Below are 21,448 nucleotides of genomic sequence, written 5' to 3' on the forward strand. Positions count from 1 at the left end.
GGGGCGATGCAACACAAAGAAAAATAAGGCCTCTGGGGGAACGGAAATCGGCAAATTACAGAAAGAACTGTGTAACCATGTGGCTTTTCTTCTCCCAAGCCCTACTTCTCCCAGGCTACTTTTGGGGTAGGCCTATATAAGGTACATGTTAGGGGAACGTCACGTGACAGCTTTGTACCTTTTTCCAAGAGTGCCAGTTTTTAAAAGAAAGCCAGGTCTAATGTAAACATCCTGACGCAGACAGAGACAGAAACTGAGATTCTTCCTGAAATGAACCTTTATTGGTCAAAATAATATTTAATAGCTTCTACATTCCATAGCTTTTCAAGATCACACATAGTAGGGCAAGACACAAAAATACAGATACAAGAACACTGAGACGGTTATCATGCACATGTAAAAGTTCTGCCTTTAGGTTGCAGTGATGTTTACACTATTTCTTCATTATTTGACTTTTATATACTGTATGTAATACTGCATGTCGACTACACAGAATCCTGTGCAATAGCTCTGAAGCCAAACAAAAGCTTCTTGTTCAAAGAAATTTAGATTAAGTCACTATAAGAATCATATTTACAATGAATCATATAACGAATAACCAAAAGAGATGGTGCATGTTAATCCTGAACAGTTGCAAGCTAGCTTATTAAATCCCAGGCCCAAACAAAATATATTTTCTTTGCTCCTTTGACTCTTAGCTTGCATGGGAAAAGGGGTCCTTTTTCATATAATAATAATAATAATTGAGGCATGTGTGCAGTCCATTTCACATTGTCATTTATCAGACTCACTCTACAGAGTGCAACTGTGACTGCCAACTTTTTTCAGCAGCCTTGGTTTCAGAACTATCTTCCCGTTCATTTTCTCCATAGGCATTCTAGAAAATTCTTCAGTATAGTTTTAAGATTTCAATCAACAATACAAACCAAGGCAAAACAATATTTGAAATGGATATGAAACAAAAGTACAGTACTTCGTACTTCATTATTTTATGACAGAATGAGTTACTCATACCATGAAGCATTGTGAATGATGTAAATAAATAATAAACAATGGTAATGTTTGAAATTATGGGCTATAAATCAATAATGATAGTGAAAAATACAATATGGTTCACTGCTATGTATAAAGTTCATTCAAATACATCCACTTTTTTTTTTTTTTTTTTTTTTACATATTTTTGTTGCATGGTAAGGAATTTGCAAATTAAAACCACAAAATTTGGCTATTTAAATGTCAAAAAATGGAAGGTCTGTCTTGAAACATTTATACATTATTGTTAAAGTAAATTTCTTTATGGAGAAAATGAATGGGATTTTTACTTCCAGAACCCCACTGTGCTCAATTATTATGCTTATTCAAGTCTCTGCGGTTCTAGAGCATCACTTGCATTACAACTTACAGTGCGCTGCTTCTTCATCCACCATTTAAGCAATAGGAACATACATCTGCCTTCAGTAATGCTAACAATTTTGGTTAATAACATCCTAATTTTCACCTTTTCCCAGTCTCTTCCATGTGGTAGAACACATACATCAGTTACGATTAATTACGCTTTTCATTGAGTTCTGGAGGGAGCTGATCTCCCACCGCCGGAATGTGCTCCCTCTAAGGTCACTGCGGCCGGTGGTTATGCGGTAGATCTTTCTAAGGACAGCCCGGCGTAGTAGGATATAGACCCAGGGGTCCAGAATCTGGTTCCAGGAGGCCAGACGCACTCCCATTACCATTAAAGTCCTATAGTTTTTCAGATCATCCCCAATCATCCCCCAGCTGTACGAGCGGATGACTGACATCAGACCAAAGATCTGTCAGGAAAACAGAGAAAGTTAGTTGTAGTCAGTGGATGAAGAAATATAAAGTCATGGTATAACAGCAAAAGAATAGTAAGGACTAGTCAGAACCAAGATCAAACAGGAAAATGTCATTGATCAGAGGTTTCTCATTCATAGCTCATGAGACATAAGAAATCCTCAGTTGTGTTTCATCCTTCACAATGCATTCAGGTCTGTTTTGACCCCTGAAGAGATAAGTAAAATACTGAAAAAACGCATGGCTTTTAGTATGGGAACCAAACTTTTCAAATGTGTCAAGACTATCAAAATACAGAATTTTTTCTTTGAAGAAATGTTCATATTAAAATTCTTTGAATTTTGACTGCAGACTTGGCAAATCTACACACAGTTTGAGACAGTTGACATATTGTGGAGGAAATACCTGGAATTACTTTTTTTTTTTCTCATGAGAAAAATCAGAGAAGGAAACTGTTTTCTATTTAATCTTATTGCTGTATAGAAGAAACGATGGTAACACTTTACAATAAGGTTCATTAGTTAAAGATTAGTTAATGTATTAACTAACACGAACTAACCATGAGCAATACATTTGTTACTGTATTTACTAATCTTCGCTAACGTTAGCGCTAAAACAGATGTTTATTGTTAGTTCATGTTAGTTCACAGTGCATTAACTAATGTTAACAAGATTTTAATAATGTATTATTAAATGTTGAAATTAACATTAATAAAGAATAATAAACGCTGTATAAGTGCAGTTAATTATTACTAATGTAGTTAACTAATGAACCTTATTGTAAAGTGTTACCCGAAACGATTAAGACATTTTGTCCTTCTTATGGGATTCCTACACAGACAAACTTTAAAAAATTTTTTGAAATAATAAAATAGTTGTACTTTATTCTTAAAATGCATAACCAATTAGATATAATGTCTATTTATAGAAATTTTAAACATATAAATCAGTATTTTTAAAAATAGTGTACTTTGTCACTTCTAATATTACTATATCTAATCCAAATAATAAAAATAAATAATAAAATCTATTATAAACAGTATTTTCAACATTTTTTGTTATGACAAACTAATTTATATCTATATTTGTATACTAACTCTATATACTTTTATTACAATTATGAGGTTGGTTTCTTCTCGAATCTTATGATTATTTTTTGTTTGCATGTGCATACTTGGAGCTTATTGTCATGCTTTTTCATTCTACAGTCCTTAGATAGATAGATAGATAGATAGATAGATAGATGGATAGATAGGATGATTAAGTTGTTTTAATGATTAAGTTGTAATGGCCATACTCACCAGCAGAGGGCTCCAGCAGATGCAAGAAGTGACCATAATGCCCACCAGCTGCACCACCATCTCAATGTCATGTGATTTAGCCGATCTGTGGTGGCACTTCTTCCTGCGCAGACGGGCGATCACCAGCGTCACCCCGCTGATGGTGTTGCAAACCATTGCCACGGCCAGCGCAGCCAGTCCCAGTCCAGAAAACAGCAGCACAAATATCACGTCTGTGATGCTGGTATTGTCTAACACGTTTATGAAGCACCAGGTGCACGGAAACTGGTAGGTGTATGTGCCCAGCTGAAAGAAGGGCAGCAGCGCTACAGATAAAGCCAACAGCCATATCATCATCAGCACCATCTTGGTGTGGGCCATGCAAATCACGCGGGCGTGCAGGAGAGGCCGTGTTACACCCATGCACCGCTCCGCCGCCATGACGCACCCCAGAAACAGTGGGCACAGACCGAAGAACACCATGCTGCCGCCCAGGAAATGGCAGGTGGCATCGGGTTGGTAACAAAGTCCTCCGGCGGTGCCAGACATGTAGAGATGCAGAACCAGGGCCCCTGGAATAACATGACCGACAAGGTCCGTAGCCACCAGAGAGCTGGCGAACAGCAGGAACGTGGCTTTGGAGCGCTTCCGCAGACGAGCATATGCTTTAGCCAGGATGATCAGTGCTACGATGTTGGACACGATGCCCAGGGTCATGGACAGGCCCGCTACCGTGGGGTCGGTTGTGTTGTTCAGGTTTTCCTTGTAGCACACCAGTGCCTCTCCAGGCACCTGCTGGGTCTGATTGCTGAACCCTTCATTCACATCCAGGGCTGAACTGTTGTAGTGTTGGACGGCTAACATCTCCAGGCTATGGGATGAGCACCATTGAGCTTAGAGATATACATCTATAGAGAAAAGAGCATAGAAGTGTGTTTAAGAAAACTGGGCATTTAAAGCTGCGATTAAGAACTCTAACTCTAGCAAACAACCTGTAATCAAATATGTAAAAATAGGAATGCACTGCTTATTTTGGCTGAAAAGTTCATCCATTTGGGACATTTTAATCAGTTAACAAGCAAGCTATTACATCCCTTCCTGTTTTTTTCCTTGTTTATGTACAAACATTCAATGAGGACTGGTCTGAAATGATACACTGACACACCTTTTAAGAAAACTTTACTGAATAAGAACTTTGTTCTTTCAACAATTTCCTCTCCAGGGTACATGAGAAAGCAAAAAGAAACATACAAAAACATGCAGTACAAATTTCAACACTTCTGACCATTCACCACTGTAATAAGAAGAACTAAACAACTGTTTGAAAATACCAAGATAGAAAAAAAACAGATAAAAAGAAATACACAAAAGTACAAGTAATGTTTAAATGCTTTTCCAGGAAACCAAAAAATGTCTAAATCAACTAGTTACCAACCTGATTACATTAATGAGTCAGATAAAGTAGATTATATTAAGTTTTAAGATTTATTAAGATTATATTAATTTTATATTAAGATTATATTTGTTAAGTTTTATATATTATATTTATAAGTTTTTTTATTATGTTATCCTGTTTTTATTGCGTTAGTTAGCTGTATTTTTTTTTTGTAATTAACCTAATCAATATAACCCAACTGCATTTTGATTGAGATTCATTGGAATGCACGTTATCTGTTTTTGCAAATGAACTCTGTTCATATGTGTTAAAAAATGTATGTATCATAGCAATTTGAATAACTAAACTGTATCTTTTACTTTTTTTCTGCTACTTTAATATTTTATTACCTCTGTCTGTTCCTCCTAAATATATATTTAGGAGTATATCACAAATCTTTGTCTATTTCAATGTAAAATGAGAAAATATTCACCATTTACGCGTTTTGTATTAACCATGCTGATCACCTCACCTGAAAATCTTCATTTTATATCTTTTCCCCCCCGAGAAAAAAAAAAAAAGGCCTTGAAACAGTCCTTGAGAATCGAAAGGCGATATCAGACTCCCATCATCCGTTTAGTCCGGACTCTTCTTACTTTTTCCCGGTTAAAAAAAAACAACTTATTCCAGTACGACTAAAAGTGTCTGTGCAGTCTAAATATTGATGTTCAGTAGTGTTAATGGCATTGTGGTCTTCATTGTCTGAGAAAACATCATGCAAATGTGTATAAAGTAGATCAAATACGCAGAGCGCGCGACAGACTGTGAAGTGAACCGCGCGCGCTGCTGTATTTATAGCTCTAGTGCGCGAGACGCGAGAGTGGGCTGTAAATAATGACACGTCACTGCGTCTCACAGCCAAGTGTTTGGGGCGTCATGGACGCGTGTAACATTTTAAGCATCATGAGCGCATACAGTAGCATAGATGATTCCCAGTTATTCTTTTTAGGTAGGCAGAGCATTACTTTTTATCATTGACGCGTTGTAGCAGTTATGGACATTATAGATATCAACATATAGACATGATATTTTGGAGTAATCTGCACACACCTATGATGCTCGGAAACGATGCTATCTATAGGTAGCAGTAGCACACAAGGTTTTGAGACACACTAAGCTTGGCAAGTGAATGGACAGGGCGCCATGGACCTGTCTGCTGAAAATATAGTGTCAAACCTGAAATCAATATGCAGCATTTCAAGTACTCATAATAATAATTTACTGCCCAGTCTTTCAGTTTAACGTCATAGGATTTCTGGCCTCATTCAAGGTGACAGAAGTCAAATATGCAAAGCAGATTTTAACAGCATATTACATATAACAGCTTTAACTATAAGCAGATAAAGTCCAATTTGGCGTTGATTTTATTTATATTTTTTTGCATTTTATTGGAGTCCTGGATTTGACAGGTCTAGGATGGGACCAGAGATGGGACCGGATTTATAAAATGTTCTTAAAGGGACAGTTCACCAAACACTGAAAATTACCCTGTGATTTACTTATACCTCAAGCCATATGACTTTCTTCTTTCAGATGAATACAACTGGAGTTATATTAAAAAATGTCCTGGCTCTTCCTGTCACGGTTGTGGTTGTTGCAAAAGGTGAGGACGATGGAGTAGACGAAAAGGAGGCTTTATTAAACATCAACACACATTTAACCATTGAAAACATTAAACCAAGACAAAGAAGAAGATGAAACTGAAGGCTTATAAGGACTAGGAAACAAAAGATCAAACGAGATGATTAATTAACCCTTTCACACGTGAGTTTAAAATATTCTAGCTGAGCCCCCAGTGTGAGTTTTTTTAGGTGGCCGTTATTTTAGAACTTATAGCCTTATTGTTTCTACAGTCTATGTGACACACCGCAGCCCTAATAGCGCTGTATGACACATGGATCGCTTTTATTTAGTTTTTCCTTTTTTGATTACTAATATTCACAAACATACTCACTATATTATGAAATATCTGATATTCAGATTCTGAAATATGTGTAGTTTAAATACTTTTATAATGACCAGGCCCGGAGTGGCCATCGGGAGAACCGGGAGAATTCCCGGTGGGCTGCTCTGCCCCGCTCATAAATTGGGTTGTGGTTGTAGCAAAAGGCGCACGACGATTAATGAGATGATTAATTAACACAGGTGATCAGAATGAACGAAGATTAACTAATGAGAACAGGAGATACTAAACAAGGGCAAAACGGAACAAAACAGAAACAGACATGTGACACTTCCAAGCTTTATAATGGCAGTGAATGGGTGTTGAGATTTTGAAGCAAAATGAAGGGCATCCATCCATTATAAAAACTGCTCCACACGACTCCAGGGGGTTAATAAAGACCTTCTGAGGTGAAGAGGTGTGTTGATATAAGAAAAATATGCGTATTTAAATCTCTAGCTTCTGCTAATTGTCATAACGTATGTCATACACACGTTCACGAGAGAGTGGCATCCAGCTCATGATGTAGGATGTAGAAACCACCAGTGTTCAGCTGTACATATGGAAAGCCATACACACCAAAAGTGGGACAAAACAGTGCGATGTTAGAGCTTACGCTGTGCTGACCTGTCATCGCCGCTGCTCAATGGACCAAGCCATGCATCTGGCTCGACAGTGCAGGAGGACGTGTTTGCTAGCACTACCCAACAAACAGCATGGCGCAAACTAATTTTACAAGTGCGGTGCTGATCAGTTCAAATACTTCGATAACGTATGCACACAAATACAGTTAAACCAGCAAGCACTGTAAGGACATGACATTCAGAAAGCAGTCTGGAGTGAAATGATTTGCGCAGACATAAATGTATTTAGGTAGACTTTGAGGTACATTACCGTGAAAAATAAAAGTAAGAGTAAGGGTCAGATGTTGTGAGAAAATGAAGACTTATGTTCAGTCTTATATCTGAACACAGAGCACGGGGATTGCTTATGAGACATTATTGATGTTACAGCTGCTTGAGCGCAGAGAAAATGGAGGACAGCGTACAACCGCTGAGGGTGGAAACTACAGTAATACAGGACTGTCAGTCAGCGGCAGTGGGCGGGGCCTAAACTATGTGACGTCATATTGTTTAGAGAATCAAAACGGCAGGCCTAGTGAGACTGATTTGATTTAATGGGGATTAAAAAATAAGGAGTGGGTGTATTTTTATCATTGTAGGGTGGTTGTGTTATGCACATTTACGTCCAAACACCAAGTAAAAGTGGATTTTGCATAATAGGTGCCCTTTAAGAATGACATTTTTTTTTACTGCTATTTTTTTTATTATTTTCTAACTTAAAAAAGTAGGAATATTTTTATATATTTAACTCACAAAAATTATTCTTAAAAATTTTCTTTTTTTCTGAACATTTTCTTTAAGACAAAACTTTTGTAGAGTTAAAATTCTTGAAAAGAATCTTCTTAAATTCTTCATAAATTCTCAAAGTTACACTGAAAAAACTGCAAAGGAAAAAATCACTCAGAAATTGCTATTAAATTTCACAATTAATTATAAAAAATGATAACACCTTGATTTAAACATGATTTTTTTTAAGTAGAAAGACTAAAATAGTATTTTCTTGACTTGTAAAACATACGTTTTACGTTTCATTTATGTTTTATTTACAAAATTTCAATGAATTTATTGAGTTGTTTCAGATTAACTGTCCATCAGTTAATCTTCAGCAAGAACTGCCATCCAAACACCAAGTGTGTCATGTTCACAAGAAAATACATGAAAACTTCTAAAGAACTTTTCAAAAACTGAACTTAGAACATTCTTACAATGTCTTAGAATTTATCTTTTGACATTTATTAACTTCTGTGACTGTCTTAAGAAGATTTTCATGAATCTGGCCCTACTGATTCAAGAACCTGGGGAGGGGAGAGGAAGAAAGAGTAGTCTATGTCAGAGGTACTTTTTAAACATTTCTTTCATGACCATAAAAGAACAATTCCTAACAGATTTAAAAAGTTCCAAGGGATGTAGGCTATACAAAACTTCTTGCACACATAAAGGAAAAAAAAGTCTCTAATTATTGAAGAGTACAGCAGCTGGCCATAATTGGATGAGAGCAATCAAGTGAATCTAACAAAAGACCTTTTCATGTTAGTCTTCCTCGTACTGACCTTTTTTTCCCAGCCTAATTTGGAACTAAATGGAAAGGCACAACAAATAGCGGCCCATCACAACTGAAAGGGTTGTTCGGTTATGTGTCATCTCCTTTAAACACTCTGAGGAAGAAATAATCACATGATGTCAATGTTGAATACCTCTCTCTCTCTCTCTCTCTCTATATATATAAACTGAATATATAATATAAGCTGAATATATAATATAAGCTGAATAAAAAAACGTGAAGACAATACATGCACAACTGCGACAGTATGTGGTTTATGTGCGTTTTTCCAAGTCATCAGTTAATAAACAAAGTATCTGAATAATGCAGTGCTAAACAGAGGCTACAAGATAATATAAGACCAGGCAGATAGAGGGGTAAGAAACTATATTAATAAATCATATATACAAATAATATTAATAATACTATTAAAGATATAAATATACTAATGTACTAATATTAATGAAAATAAACTATCATTAAAAAGACCATTAAGGTCCTATATAGCATTTTCAAAGTGTGGTTCTCTATGGAACCCTATAAAAAGGGTTCTATTTAGCACCAAAAAGGGTTCTGCTATTGTTACAAGCCGAAGAACCCTTTTCTGGTACTGTTTAGAACCATTTTTCTTAAGAGTGTATAGAAACTATAAAATATAATGTTCTTCCTTATTTTGTGATCACAACTGAAAGTATATGAACAAATCATTAGGAAAATATGGGAAAAAATTTAGGCCTACTGGTAGTCTACTGTCTACTGGCCTACTGTCCAGTAGTGTATTTGATTAAAAGTAAGAGATAAAATAAATAAATAAAAAAACGTGTAAATTAGACTAAAAAATAACATGAAGAAAAGTATTTTTCTGTCCCCCTCACTTCTGAAATGATTGCAACACCCCTGTAGGCAGCGACTATTTGCACTAAGTATAGCGATAGAGGCTATTTACATTAAGTGCAAATAGCAATGAGATACTATTTACACTAAGTGAAAATGGCATATTTTCTTAGCAATATGCCATTTACACTATGTGCAAGTAGCGATAGAGTCTATTTACACTATGTAAAAATATCAGGATTTTCTGCTATTTAACAAGGCTGCCATCTCATGCATTCAGCGTGACACTCACGCAACTGACACTGTTCTTTCTTACTCTCTCACACCACACATCCATTTTTTTCACGCAGTCAAAAGCACCCTCAGTTAAAGGCTCCAATGCAGATTTGTGTTTGCATCCTGGAAAGCACCAAGATTCTTTACAACGTGTTTTCGTAGCGCTGTAGCCAATCACAGACATATCTGTTGATTTCTTGAATGCCTGTAATTGGCCATTGCATTCACTCGCCTCTTTTTTTCCCTGCACGCTTGCGAATCCTCTCACTATCACACAATGTAAATAGAGGTTCATTGATTATAAATGAATCGCCATCTCATCTTTGTGAGATCGAGATGAACTGAAGTAAGTGACACCTTTTAAGTGATTATAAAAGAAGGCCCTATTTGCGCACTTTCTTGGCTAAATATAATCAGTTCCGATTTTGAATAAAAGTTTTGTTTTTCGTGCTGCTAATGGCCATATACCCTATACAAGCAGCAAAGTTTGGGAGTGACATAGCCTCCCAGTGGGCAAACTGTCATCAAACATTGGCGTCAAAAATGCAAATCAAACTGATGTCAAACACTTCACGTCCATTTGACATCCAACAAGGTGGGCTATTTGCACTTAGTGCAAATAGCCTCTGCCAACAAGGCGTGCTATCTGCACTTAGTGTAAATAGACACTCCGATATAGGATATAGGCATAAAGTAAATCAGCACAACATGAAACATCTTACAACAAATGAAAGAAATGAACATATACAGCATCCTCCAATTGTGTCTGTTTTTCCACATTCTTTAGCTTTGCCATTTCTTTACATTGTTGCTTCCATGAGGCTTGTGTTTGCTGGACATACACTATAGTTTATGAAGAACGTGACCCTCAAAGGTGGTTTCAAAGTTTCACATGCATGCAAAAAATTTTCATCTGGTCATATTTTTTACTGTCAGCTCAACACTTATTTTTTCAACATGAGTTCTAAGTCATCTGGCGCACATCAGGCAATCTTGCGTTTTTTTCCCCACCATAGGCAATTGTGGTCTCATGGAAAGGATTGCAGATCACCTTGGCCTGTGATAATGGAACATGCACCAGAATTTGATTTCCCACCATTCCCGGAGGCTTTCCGGAGCGAGAAATGCATAAAGACACGGTTTAGATAAGAATATAGGTCTAATGTTCTCTTGTAGCCTTCAGGAGAAGGAGAGGGCAACAAAATAGTCCTCCAACAGCAAATAAAAAACATATTTACATTTAACAGACCCTTTTAATAAAAGTAACAGTGTATTCAAGCTATGCATTTCATCACTTCATGTATTTTCAGAATTGAAACAATGACTTTTGCTCTGCTAGTGCTACACTGAAAAAACAAACAAATTAAAATAAACAAATAAAGTAATTAATTAATTAATTAATTAATTTTCAGAACATTTCTATTAACCGTAAAACCTTGCGAGTAACATGAGCTATGTAATCAGATTACTATTTTCAAGTAACTAGTAAAAAAAAAAGTTTGAGTTACTTTTTCAAATAAGTAACACTAGTTACTTTGTCTTCCCATTTATTGACTGACAGCTGAAAACAGATTTAAAAAGTAACGCTAAAGTAATGTAACCCATTACTATCTGTAATGGGGCGACAGAGACGTGAGACGTGCGGATCCATCTGCATGGACGAAGAGTAATCCAAAGGCTAGCGTGGGTCTGGGTGATCGGCAAACAATATCCAGAGCGCTAGGCATAAGAGGAATCCAAGACTGGCAGGAAATCAGGAAACAGGCAATCAGGTACAAAACTAGACGTGACTAGACTAGAGCTAGGAACTGAGAACTAGACTAAACTCGGAAATGGCTCCGTAACGTTGCTATCTCTGACGTAGCGATAGGCGCAAACAATACTCGGCGATCTGAGCAGGGTCTGAGTGGGTGTTATAATAGGGCCTTTCGCACTGCTTTAGTTCCAGATCTAAAAGTACAGTACTAAAGTACTGGGACAATTTTGCGCGAACTATTTCCCAGTACCATTTAAAGGGTTGCATTCGCACCGACAGTGGGTACTAAGAAGTGACGTAAGCCGGTCGACAGCGACGTCACTATCCATAAAAAGTATCTGAATAAGTCACTTTTTTGGGGAGTAAATATTGTAATGCATTAAAAGTAACTTTCCACAACATTGCATAAAACACAAAATAATAAAATGTCAAATTCAAAATACAGTTCAAAGTAAAAACATGACAATAATCAATTCAGGAAATTCCTTCATATTAAAAAATGACATTGTGGATATTTTTACAGTATGCTCTACTGTTTGTCTTCAATGTAATGTAAGTTGCTTTGGATAAAAAAATCTGGCAAATGCATAAAGGAAAACTCACATTAATTATAAGTTAATGTCTAATAGGAATTTTGGCCACATCTCCTGCTTCTCAGATGTTTTTCTTGAGAAAATATCTCTTCCAAGTTTCCAAAGAGATCTCACATTATAGCAATATCAATGACTGATTCATTCAGTTTTATTTTCTAATGGAATTTTGGGAAAAAAATCAGATACAAAGTTATACTTTATATACGTAAACATAACTGAGAACTCATATGAAAGAGCAACTTCTGAACAATACAACTTTTTACTTTGACTCTCATTTCTAACCACCTTCCTACAGTTTGCTGACATAAGGCATTTTCTGAGGCTTTGGTTGTGCTGATTGACAACACCACATCTTCATACAGTACCACAAAATTGCAGGCCGTCACCCAAGCACTTTCCTCGGGTCATTAAGTCTGTTAGATCTATCTGAGACTTTACCTTATCCAAAGTGGATTTGGAGAGGAAATGAAAGTGGATGAACAGGATAAATGTGCTGGAATTAAGTGCCTTGCAACCTAAAGCGAGAATCAAGCACGGTCAATTACACATTTCACACATGCAAGATCATTTAGCAGACACTTTAGCCCAAAGCAAGCATTTATTCCAGGAGGGAATCCCACTGGAGCAACATGAGGTGTTTTTTCACAATGGTAATGACTGACAGATCCTTCCCTGTGGAGATCGAACTGGCATTCTTCTGACTTCCAGCCCCAGGCTTTAACCAATATGCCACATCTTCAGGTTTGTTTCGTTTTTCACTAAAAGCTGTAAATGGACTAAGTACTGCAGTGACTAATGATTTCATTGGTCTCTAGTGAGGAGAGTCTGGCAGAGATAAATGACCAGCTATCAAGATGTCATCGGCTTTTAGGCCCACAAAATACACCACGGGGGAAAATTCACTCATCCATTTGTCTTATGAGAGGAAATAATCGGATATTAAAGGGAAGCACACACCTCGGAAATTGCAGAAATTGCATTTTAAAAACAAACTAGACTTTTAGATTTTCTAAAGACAATCAGAGTGCCCACATTTCTATGATAATCTGATAACTGTATGCAATTTTATACCTGTTTTATCATCTACCAGATACAATTTGTAAAAGTATTCAGAAGCAATGTTTTAAATGTAAAGTTGAATCAATCATTGACATTTCTGACAGTGATGCTGACAAAACATTTTAAATTTTGATTTACATGGGGAAAATATTCATCCTAGTCTCAGGTAAAAAGGTACGAAAGCTTTCACTGGGGCGATACCTTTTTATAATATTGTACATATTAGTACCACCTTTTTTTATGAGAGTTTGGTGGATTTTCTCTGCCCACAAAACAATACTGCATATTTTATTATTAGTACCTAATGACTCCAAGAACAAAGTAATTATTAGTTTAAAAAAAAAAAACACAAATATGTCCACCCTGTCATTTATAAATATTTGTTTATTACTTTTTATTTACTTTTTAAAATAAAAAAAAAAACAATTAAATAAGTAATAAACAAGAAAATAAATTAAAACATTTTTTACATTGCACTGTAAAATGGCTAAATTCAAATTTGAAATGTTAAATATTTGATCAGGATTATTACTGTAACGGAGTGAACAGGGGAAGCGTGCAGATCCATATGCAAGCTTTATTCCAAAACACGGTCACAAAAAGCAGGAGTCAAACAATGGCAAACAGGAAAAACACAAGCAAGACAAAGAGTAATCCTAGGGCAAGCGTGGGTCTACGATCGGCGAACAATATCCAACAGGGCAGGCAAAGAGAGATAATACAAGTACACAGCAATAGTCCAGGCAGGGGCAAACGGCAAGACAAAAGGGTAGTACGAAATACACAGGCAAGAATCTGATACACGTGAAAAACAGGCAAGGCAAGACTATGAATAAACTAGGAAAACTAGGACAGGCTCCGTAAAGTAGCTATCAGCTAACACAGAGATAAACGCTTAACAATACTCGGCGATCTGAGCAGGAACTGAGTGCATGTTATGTGGTGTGTGTAATAGCTCTCAGGTGAGCGTGTGATTGGTGACAGCTGTGCGATCAGTGCAATGGATGATGGGAAATGCAGTCCAGTGTGATGTGTGGTGTGAGAGTTAATATGATGGAGAGATGACCTCATGTGGCAAATCGGACAGAAGGCCATGAGCCAGATTCATGACAATTAGGTTATGAGCTTTACTAGCATGTTTTTTCTGACATTTTCTCCCTCTGATTAGACTAAAAAAACATTAAATGTTTTTTTTTTTCAACAATCCTGCTCAGTCCAAAGTCAACTAAACTTTAAGAATGACCCAAAAACAAATGATAAACTGAACTGATACAATTGAAAGTGATAGAAAAAGCCATTTCCTCCATGGGAATTTCTCTAACTTGCCTTAAAAAGACCTTTATAGAAAATAAAATTTATAGGCATCAGAAAAGTAGATGGAAACCTGACCTAGAGCAATCTGCTCAGAGAATTAAAAAGAGTTTAAAGTTTGAACATTTGATGTGCAGCATTTTGGCGATTCATATTTCCTTCCCTGGGATGTTCGACTGAAAATATAACCTCTGTGGGACAATGAACCCTGGACAACTGTAACAGGGTTTAGAATACTTATTACATTTCAAATTTGCACCTAACATACCTGAACATACTAAATTGTCTATTTTAAATATTGTGTTTGTGCTATTTGGCACACTGTCTATTTTCTATATTTGTATATTATTATCTTTATTATCTGTGTCTTGTCTTGTCTTGTCTTGTCACTGTCATTCTGTCGCACTGTGGAGCTTCTGTCACCAAAACAAATTCCTCGTATGTGTAAACATACCTGGCAATAAAGCTAATTCTGATTCTGATTCTGATTCACAATACAAATGTGATCCCTTTAAAACCGATGCATGATTAGAGATTCACACACAAAAACAACTACAACAAATGAGTGGGAAATGGCTTCAAAAAACTATTACAAATGCAGAAAATGATCTCACCCTGTCACAGAATATATTACACATGTTGGTATTTCACAAGGGAAAGTTTTTGCTTTGTCGAACCGAGGTAAACATTTGAGAATTGGGACTGTTTAGTGTCAAACAAAGGTTATGTGCAGTGACACTGGCTGGACCTGTCCGGGAAATAAACAGCACAACTGACTGGAATAAAAAAACACAGACTGAATGGATTTTATGCAGGCTAGTTCGTGCTACTTTGGTGCTGTTATACTCATACTTGTACTGCATTGTCAGAACATGCCACTGTACAGTTCAGTTTGGGTCGGCATTCAGTATGATCAAATCTTTGCTAATGTTGCATGATTATTGAGTGGAAGCAATTGAGCTTTCTAAGCCTGGCTGATGGGCGCGTGGGTGCAATTAAGAATAATTTCCTTATAAAGAACTACATTTTGTTGTGTGCAATTGATAAACTTAAGCAGAAATCAGAAATCGTATGTTTGGCACCAAAACAGCATAAAGCAACAGCCATGGTGGAAAAACTTTGACGTAAAAAGGAAAACATGACAGAGTTGACCATGTAATGTACATAAATACACAAGGTATTTATTAAATAAATAAATTAGTGAACATTGTCAAATATAAAACAAAAGTATATGGATGTTATAAAATAAATGTGTGTATATATATATATTTATATTTATATTTATATATATATATACATACACACACACACATTTATAATTGCTATATTTAGTACGAAAATAAATATGATTTGCAAACACAGAAAACAAAATACATATGGGTTCTTTTATTATATTTATTTTTATATGAATAAAATAACTACCTATGATATTTAATATGAAAATACATGCGATTAGGTTAATTTACAAAATGTACATTGACATCAACATATGCTATTTGCAGTGTCTTTTATATGACTATATTCTGAATATTTTAAGACACTTAATTTAAGATCCAAAAACACAGTGTGTAGCTGATTTTACAGGCCACTATCAGTCAAATGCACATATCCTTTATTAAAATTAAACAAGTGAAATGTTTTAAAGGAAGTACTGCACTTGTGAAACAAAACCACTCTGCATGTCTCTGTTTGGTTTGTGAAATGTAGAAATCATTCACCCAAAAACACTGCAAACTCATCTGCCTACCCACATATAGACACTTCAGTTTGTAATGTGTGACTGGCATGCATTATGTGCTAGTAGATACCCTTGAGTATCAGCAAAAAGACAATCACAAACTGAGACGGCATCAATATCTGTAAACACACGGCTCACAAATCCCATTTAGCTCCCTGAGCGATAAACTCCTCCGTCTCGCAGGTTAATCAGCTGTGCCACACTGCGAGCTCCTGATAAACAGCCCATCCTTGAAATAAAATCATGCCACTGCCAGCTCCAAGTGCCTCTGATGACAGCTACCAGAAATAACCACAGATTTATGACTATGAGGATTAATAAAGCGATGTCTGAGAGGAGCTTCGGCCTCCTGAAGCTTCCAGCGAGGGCCTCTGGTTTAGTCACTATAACTCTTGCTGTAATGTCCTGTTAAATGTTTCACTGGCCTCTTAGATCAGTCACAAGCTGGCTGAATTGTTAATGCAGGGATTTGAGTGTGGTATCAATCTTGAAGGAATGTCCCTCATAAAAACCAATTGCATTTAAAATGGAAGTCTATGGGGCAAGAATGCTTAAAAATAGCATTGCACACAAAGATTTTTGTGTGTGTGTGTGTGTTTTTTTTATATGAGTGTGCAAGTCTAAATCATTCTTTTGGAACAACTGTTTTAGATTTTCTGCTTTTGTGTTAGCAATAATTTTGTGGCTGGATTTTCTTTTGTTATTGTTGAGCAGATCATGTTAAGTTTACTGGCTTTACAAGAGTTGAAAATTGCATGTAATTCTACACAAACTAGGCTAGTAAACAGTTTGAAGTCTTGTGGTTATACTTAAAAAAAATCTGTATTCTAACATTTATTCCAGTGCAGTGGTTTTCCCCTTTGACTCAAGTGTTATTGTTAAATAAACTATATGTTTTAATTTAAATAATGCTGAAATGAAGAGGAAAAAAATAAAAAATAAAATAAAATAATGAAATAGAAATAGAAACAAGGTTTTAAAAGTAAAGGTACATAAGGTATATAACATATAAATGATGCTGTCAAAACATTTTAGATTTGGATTTAGATTGGGAGAGATGAATGAGAAACTGAATTAATATTGAATTAAAAATAATTGAAATTTATATAAAAACATTTTCAAAGATAATTTGTTTGTATACCTCATAATAAATGAAATGCACAAAAAAGTATTCTTGTCTAAAGAATTATAAAATAAATTTAAAAACATATATTAGATGAAAAATTTGCTGCCTAAATGAACAACTAAATGAAATAAAATAAGTTTAAGTTCAAGTATTAAAATGACTAAAACTGAAAAATAAAGAAGTTAAATGGAAATATTAAAACACCATTTAAAAATGACAAACTTACTAAAACTAATTAAAAATGACAACATTACTAAAACTTAAATTAAAATTAAAATATAAAATAAGGGCTAAGTAAAAATATGAATAATAATACATAAACACTACTAAAATAGCATGCTTTTGTTCTGTCATTATTTTAAAATTATTTTCTTTTGTAATCAAGAGCATATCATGCTTAACTTGCACTAAACCTGAACATTGGTTTTATTGCTCATAATGGTGAGGACAAATATTTAGTATTAGTAGAAATCCCACAAGCCCTGCCACATAAAACATATTTAAAGAGGCAATTAAATGCCTATGTCTCTGTTTCCAAAATCCACAGTCCAGGATCAGATGGAAAAACATCACGGTATATTTTGTGAGAGATCACCCTCCCAAAAAGGCATCCAGACCCTTAGGCCTTAATGAAATGATTGAGTGTTTAATATATTAAAGCGTGAAGAACTAAATGAATTGTTTCTAGTTTCCCTTGCACACACACACAAACATGCTGATTCACTCGCACACATTCAAACAGATCTCTTCTCATGCAGAAAAAACGTTCTCAGACTGACAAATTAATAAACAGTCTCATACTGCGGTTGACAGATGATACCTCAGTTTCATCATTAGCTAATACCAGAAACCTCATCTGCAGTCTCAATGGATTCCCTTATTCTTAACAATCAAGACACAAAAATTCCTCTATTCTTACCCACAATAACCTCCCACTGTGAGACTAACGCAATTATTGACTCTTTCTGGCACAGTGCACTCTTCCTTGATCTCTGATATGAACATAAACCTTCTCAAATTATGAACTATCTATCAAAGGCAGAATACTGATACTTATCTCACTAATTACACTGATGATTTGGCATCACTGTGACCTGCTGATACATAATTGCTAAACAAATCTTTCACTCAAGCAAAAAAACAGCAAATTTCCATGGAAAAGTACTGACAGCTGCTTTTGGTTCTCTGTGACTCAAGTCCGTCTGCCCCAAAACCCTTCTGGGACATGAAAAAATGAGTAACAGTTGAAGCGTGGATCAATACAATAGAATTATGGATCAAAAATTACATTTGACAAAATTACATTTTTTAATGCAAATTTTAGATTTAATTAACATTTTAAACCACATAATTCTTGTTTGTATGAGCGCCAATAAATATCTGAGTACTGAGGCAGAAATTCCCCTATGTGCACCTGACTTAAGATAACCTGGGGCGTCTCTGGCGACACTTAGACATTTATACTCTTTTAGCACATCTGCAACACCCTGTCAAATCGGACGACATCGTCCCTTTTGAATACTATCACTCAGGTCTGAGATCTCTAGTTCTCCACTACACTACAGAAAGACTGTTTCAAGAGTATCCCTCCAGCAAAAAGGATACAACAGCTTGGGCTATATAGAAAAACAAACATAGCAAAGCAAAGCAAAAATATAGCAAAGGTAATATCATGTCACATTACATAACTGTCCTCTAATACTTGCAAGGCAAATTTGTTTTTTGATTACCTCAGCATGTTACCCAAGTCATGAGTGCTTATGGTTATTATTATTTTCAGACAGACTTGTAGCTGTCTTATCTTGTCCATATGTATCCGTGATTGCAACACACTAAAAGTATTTGAATAGGCATACAAATGTTAGGCCTGCAAGGGAAAGTCACACATTAAACTGCAACGAAGGGAAATGTTAGTTTTTCTGAGGCTCTGGATTATAAGTATAAATAATAATAATATTAATCAGGTAATAATGTTGTAAATGATGTTCAGTTTCTTGCACAGACCGATCGTTTCGCTTCATAAGACCTCAATATATCGCCAAGAGCCACAGGTATTCATTTTGGGATGCATTTTTTTATTTTCAAAAACATGTAGCTGCTGACTTGCATTTTATGAATCACAGAAGACCACATTTTCAGCTAAAAATCTTCTTTACTGTTCTACTGGCATAAAAAAAGTCACCTACATCTTGGATTGTATTATTATTATTGTATTATATTGCTTTAAGCCACCAAACTTGGTGATTTTGGCACTCAAACATGGGCAGTCATGGCCTAATGGATAAAGAGTCAGACTTATAACCTGAAGGTTGAGGGTTTGAGTCTCAGGTCCAGCAGGAATTGTCAGTGGGGGGAGTGAATAACCAGTGCACTCTTCATCTTCAATACCATGACTGAGGTGAGACCCTTGAGCAAGGCACCGATCCCTCAACTGCTCACCAGGTGCCGCAGCATTGGCTGCCCACTGCTCCAGGTGTGTTTTCACTGTGTGTGTGTGTGTGTGTGTGTGTGCACTTGGATGGGTTAAATGCATAGCACAAATTCCAAGTATGTGTCACCATACCTGGCCACACTTCACTTTAACTTTCAAACATGTTTCTTATAGTACAAGCTGCATGGCTAAACCATGGCATTTTATCTGTAAAGTGAAAGCTCTTTTTCCCAGAACTTTTTTTTTTTTTTAATTGCAGGATTAGAATTCCAGAACACATTCCGCCCTTCATTCACATCTGTATTCTCTTTCTTGGTTTGGATCACAAAGATAAACCACTGTGCCCAAATTACAAACTCACAATTACAAGCACTCAAGCTTTACAATAGCACCTAACAGTTTATTCTTTGATAATATATTTTTTGTGAAAGGTTATATATGAAATACAAAAATAATATTTATATACAGACACCCTTCATCTGCAAAAATACCATATTTTTTATTTACAATTCATAGTAAAACCACACAAAATCTGACATTACAACATCAGTAAAACATCAGTTTTTTTAAATGTCAGGTTTAATATTCATAATTGCTTAGGACTGTATTGTGACATACAAGACTTGTGTATTTTGTTTTTTTCACTTTAAACTACGTCAAAGAAACAACACTCTTCTTTCATTATCCACTGAGTTATGAGTCTTAGGGTATGACATTTTCATTTTCATCTTCATTAAGTTACAAATGGAAAAATCTGAGTTCCTACTTTTAAATGATTTAAGAATTAAAATAAAATACAATATCATATTCAATAAAATGCAACAATTTAATTTTCCTTTACGGTAAGTAATCAGTCTTTTTTGTTATTGTTGAGCAGATCATGTTAAGTTTACTGGCTTTACAGGAGCTGAAAATTACATGTAATTCTACACAAACTAAGTTAGTAAACAGTTTGAAGTCTTGTGGTTATACTTAAAAAAAAATCTGTATTGTAACATTTATTCCAGTGCAGTGATTTGCCCTTTAGACTCTTGCTACATTACTGTAAAGTTAAACCATATATTATTGTAAACTAAACTATAAGGTTTAACTGAAATAAAGCTAAAATGAAGCGGAAACAATCAAATAAAATAACAAATGGAAACAAGGTTTTAAAAGTAAGGCTAAATAAATCAGTAACATATGAATGATAAATGCATGCTGTCAAAACATTCTATATTTGGATTTAGATGGGGAGATGAAAAACTGAATTGATATTTAAAATAGTTGGAATTGATATAACCCCCCTACCCCCTTTCTCCAAAATCTTTTTTTTTTTTTATCCCTCATAACAAATGAAATGCACAGAAAGTATTTTGGTATAAAGACTTAAAAAAATATTAGATGAAAAACCTAAACTTAAAAACTTTAAAATTGAAAATGAAAAATAAAATAAAGAAGCTAAAAAAAAAATGAAAATATAAAAAAACTACTTAAAAAAAGACAAAAGCATATGTACTAATCAAAGGCAGAATACTGATACTTATGTCACTAATTACACTGATGATTTGGCATCACTGTGACCTGCTGATATATAATTGCTAAACAAAATATATAATTGCTAAAATTCCATGGAAAAGTACTGGCAGCTGCTTTTCGTTCTCCATGACTCAAATATCTGTCTACTCTAAAACTCTTTGGTACACTAAAAAA

The 21,448-nt window shown here is 35.4% G+C and overlaps 2 protein-coding genes across 2 annotated transcripts in view; one reads left to right on the plus strand and one right to left on the minus strand.

The window, feature by feature from the left end:
* The window catches only part of LOC131536018 (N-acetylmuramoyl-L-alanine amidase-like), a 184,573-nt gene that overhangs the window by 43,826 nt on the left and 119,299 nt on the right, over positions 1–21,448 (plus strand). The gene's annotated exons all lie outside the window — the stretch shown is intronic.
* Positions 266–5,324, minus strand: ptger1b (prostaglandin E receptor 1b (subtype EP1)). The gene is made up of 3 exons (XM_058768635.1): positions 5,000–5,324; positions 3,114–4,000; positions 266–1,808 (listed from the first exon to the last, which is right to left on the minus strand). Exons 2-3 carry the CDS (start codon positions 3,954–3,956, stop codon positions 1,536–1,538), a joined length of 1,116 nt encoding a protein of 371 aa, XP_058624618.1. The 5' UTR covers positions 3,957–4,000; positions 5,000–5,324; the 3' UTR covers positions 266–1,535.

This window comes from Onychostoma macrolepis, chromosome 03, assembly GCF_012432095.1.
Source record: "Onychostoma macrolepis isolate SWU-2019 chromosome 03, ASM1243209v1, whole genome shotgun sequence".
Classification (NCBI taxonomy): Eukaryota; Metazoa; Chordata; class Actinopteri; order Cypriniformes; family Cyprinidae; genus Onychostoma; species Onychostoma macrolepis.

What these genes read in the sequence shown, in the direction of transcription:
- ptger1b (XM_058768635.1), bottom strand. Translation starts at nt 3,956, where the DNA reads ATGTTAGCCGTCCAACACTACAACAGTTCAGCCCTGGATGTGAATGAA. An exon ending in TCTGCTGGAGCCCTCTGCTG is followed by an intron (nt 1,809 to 3,113) that starts GTGAGTATGGCC and finishes TTTTCCTGACAG; the next exon opens with ATCTTTGGTCTGATGTCAGT.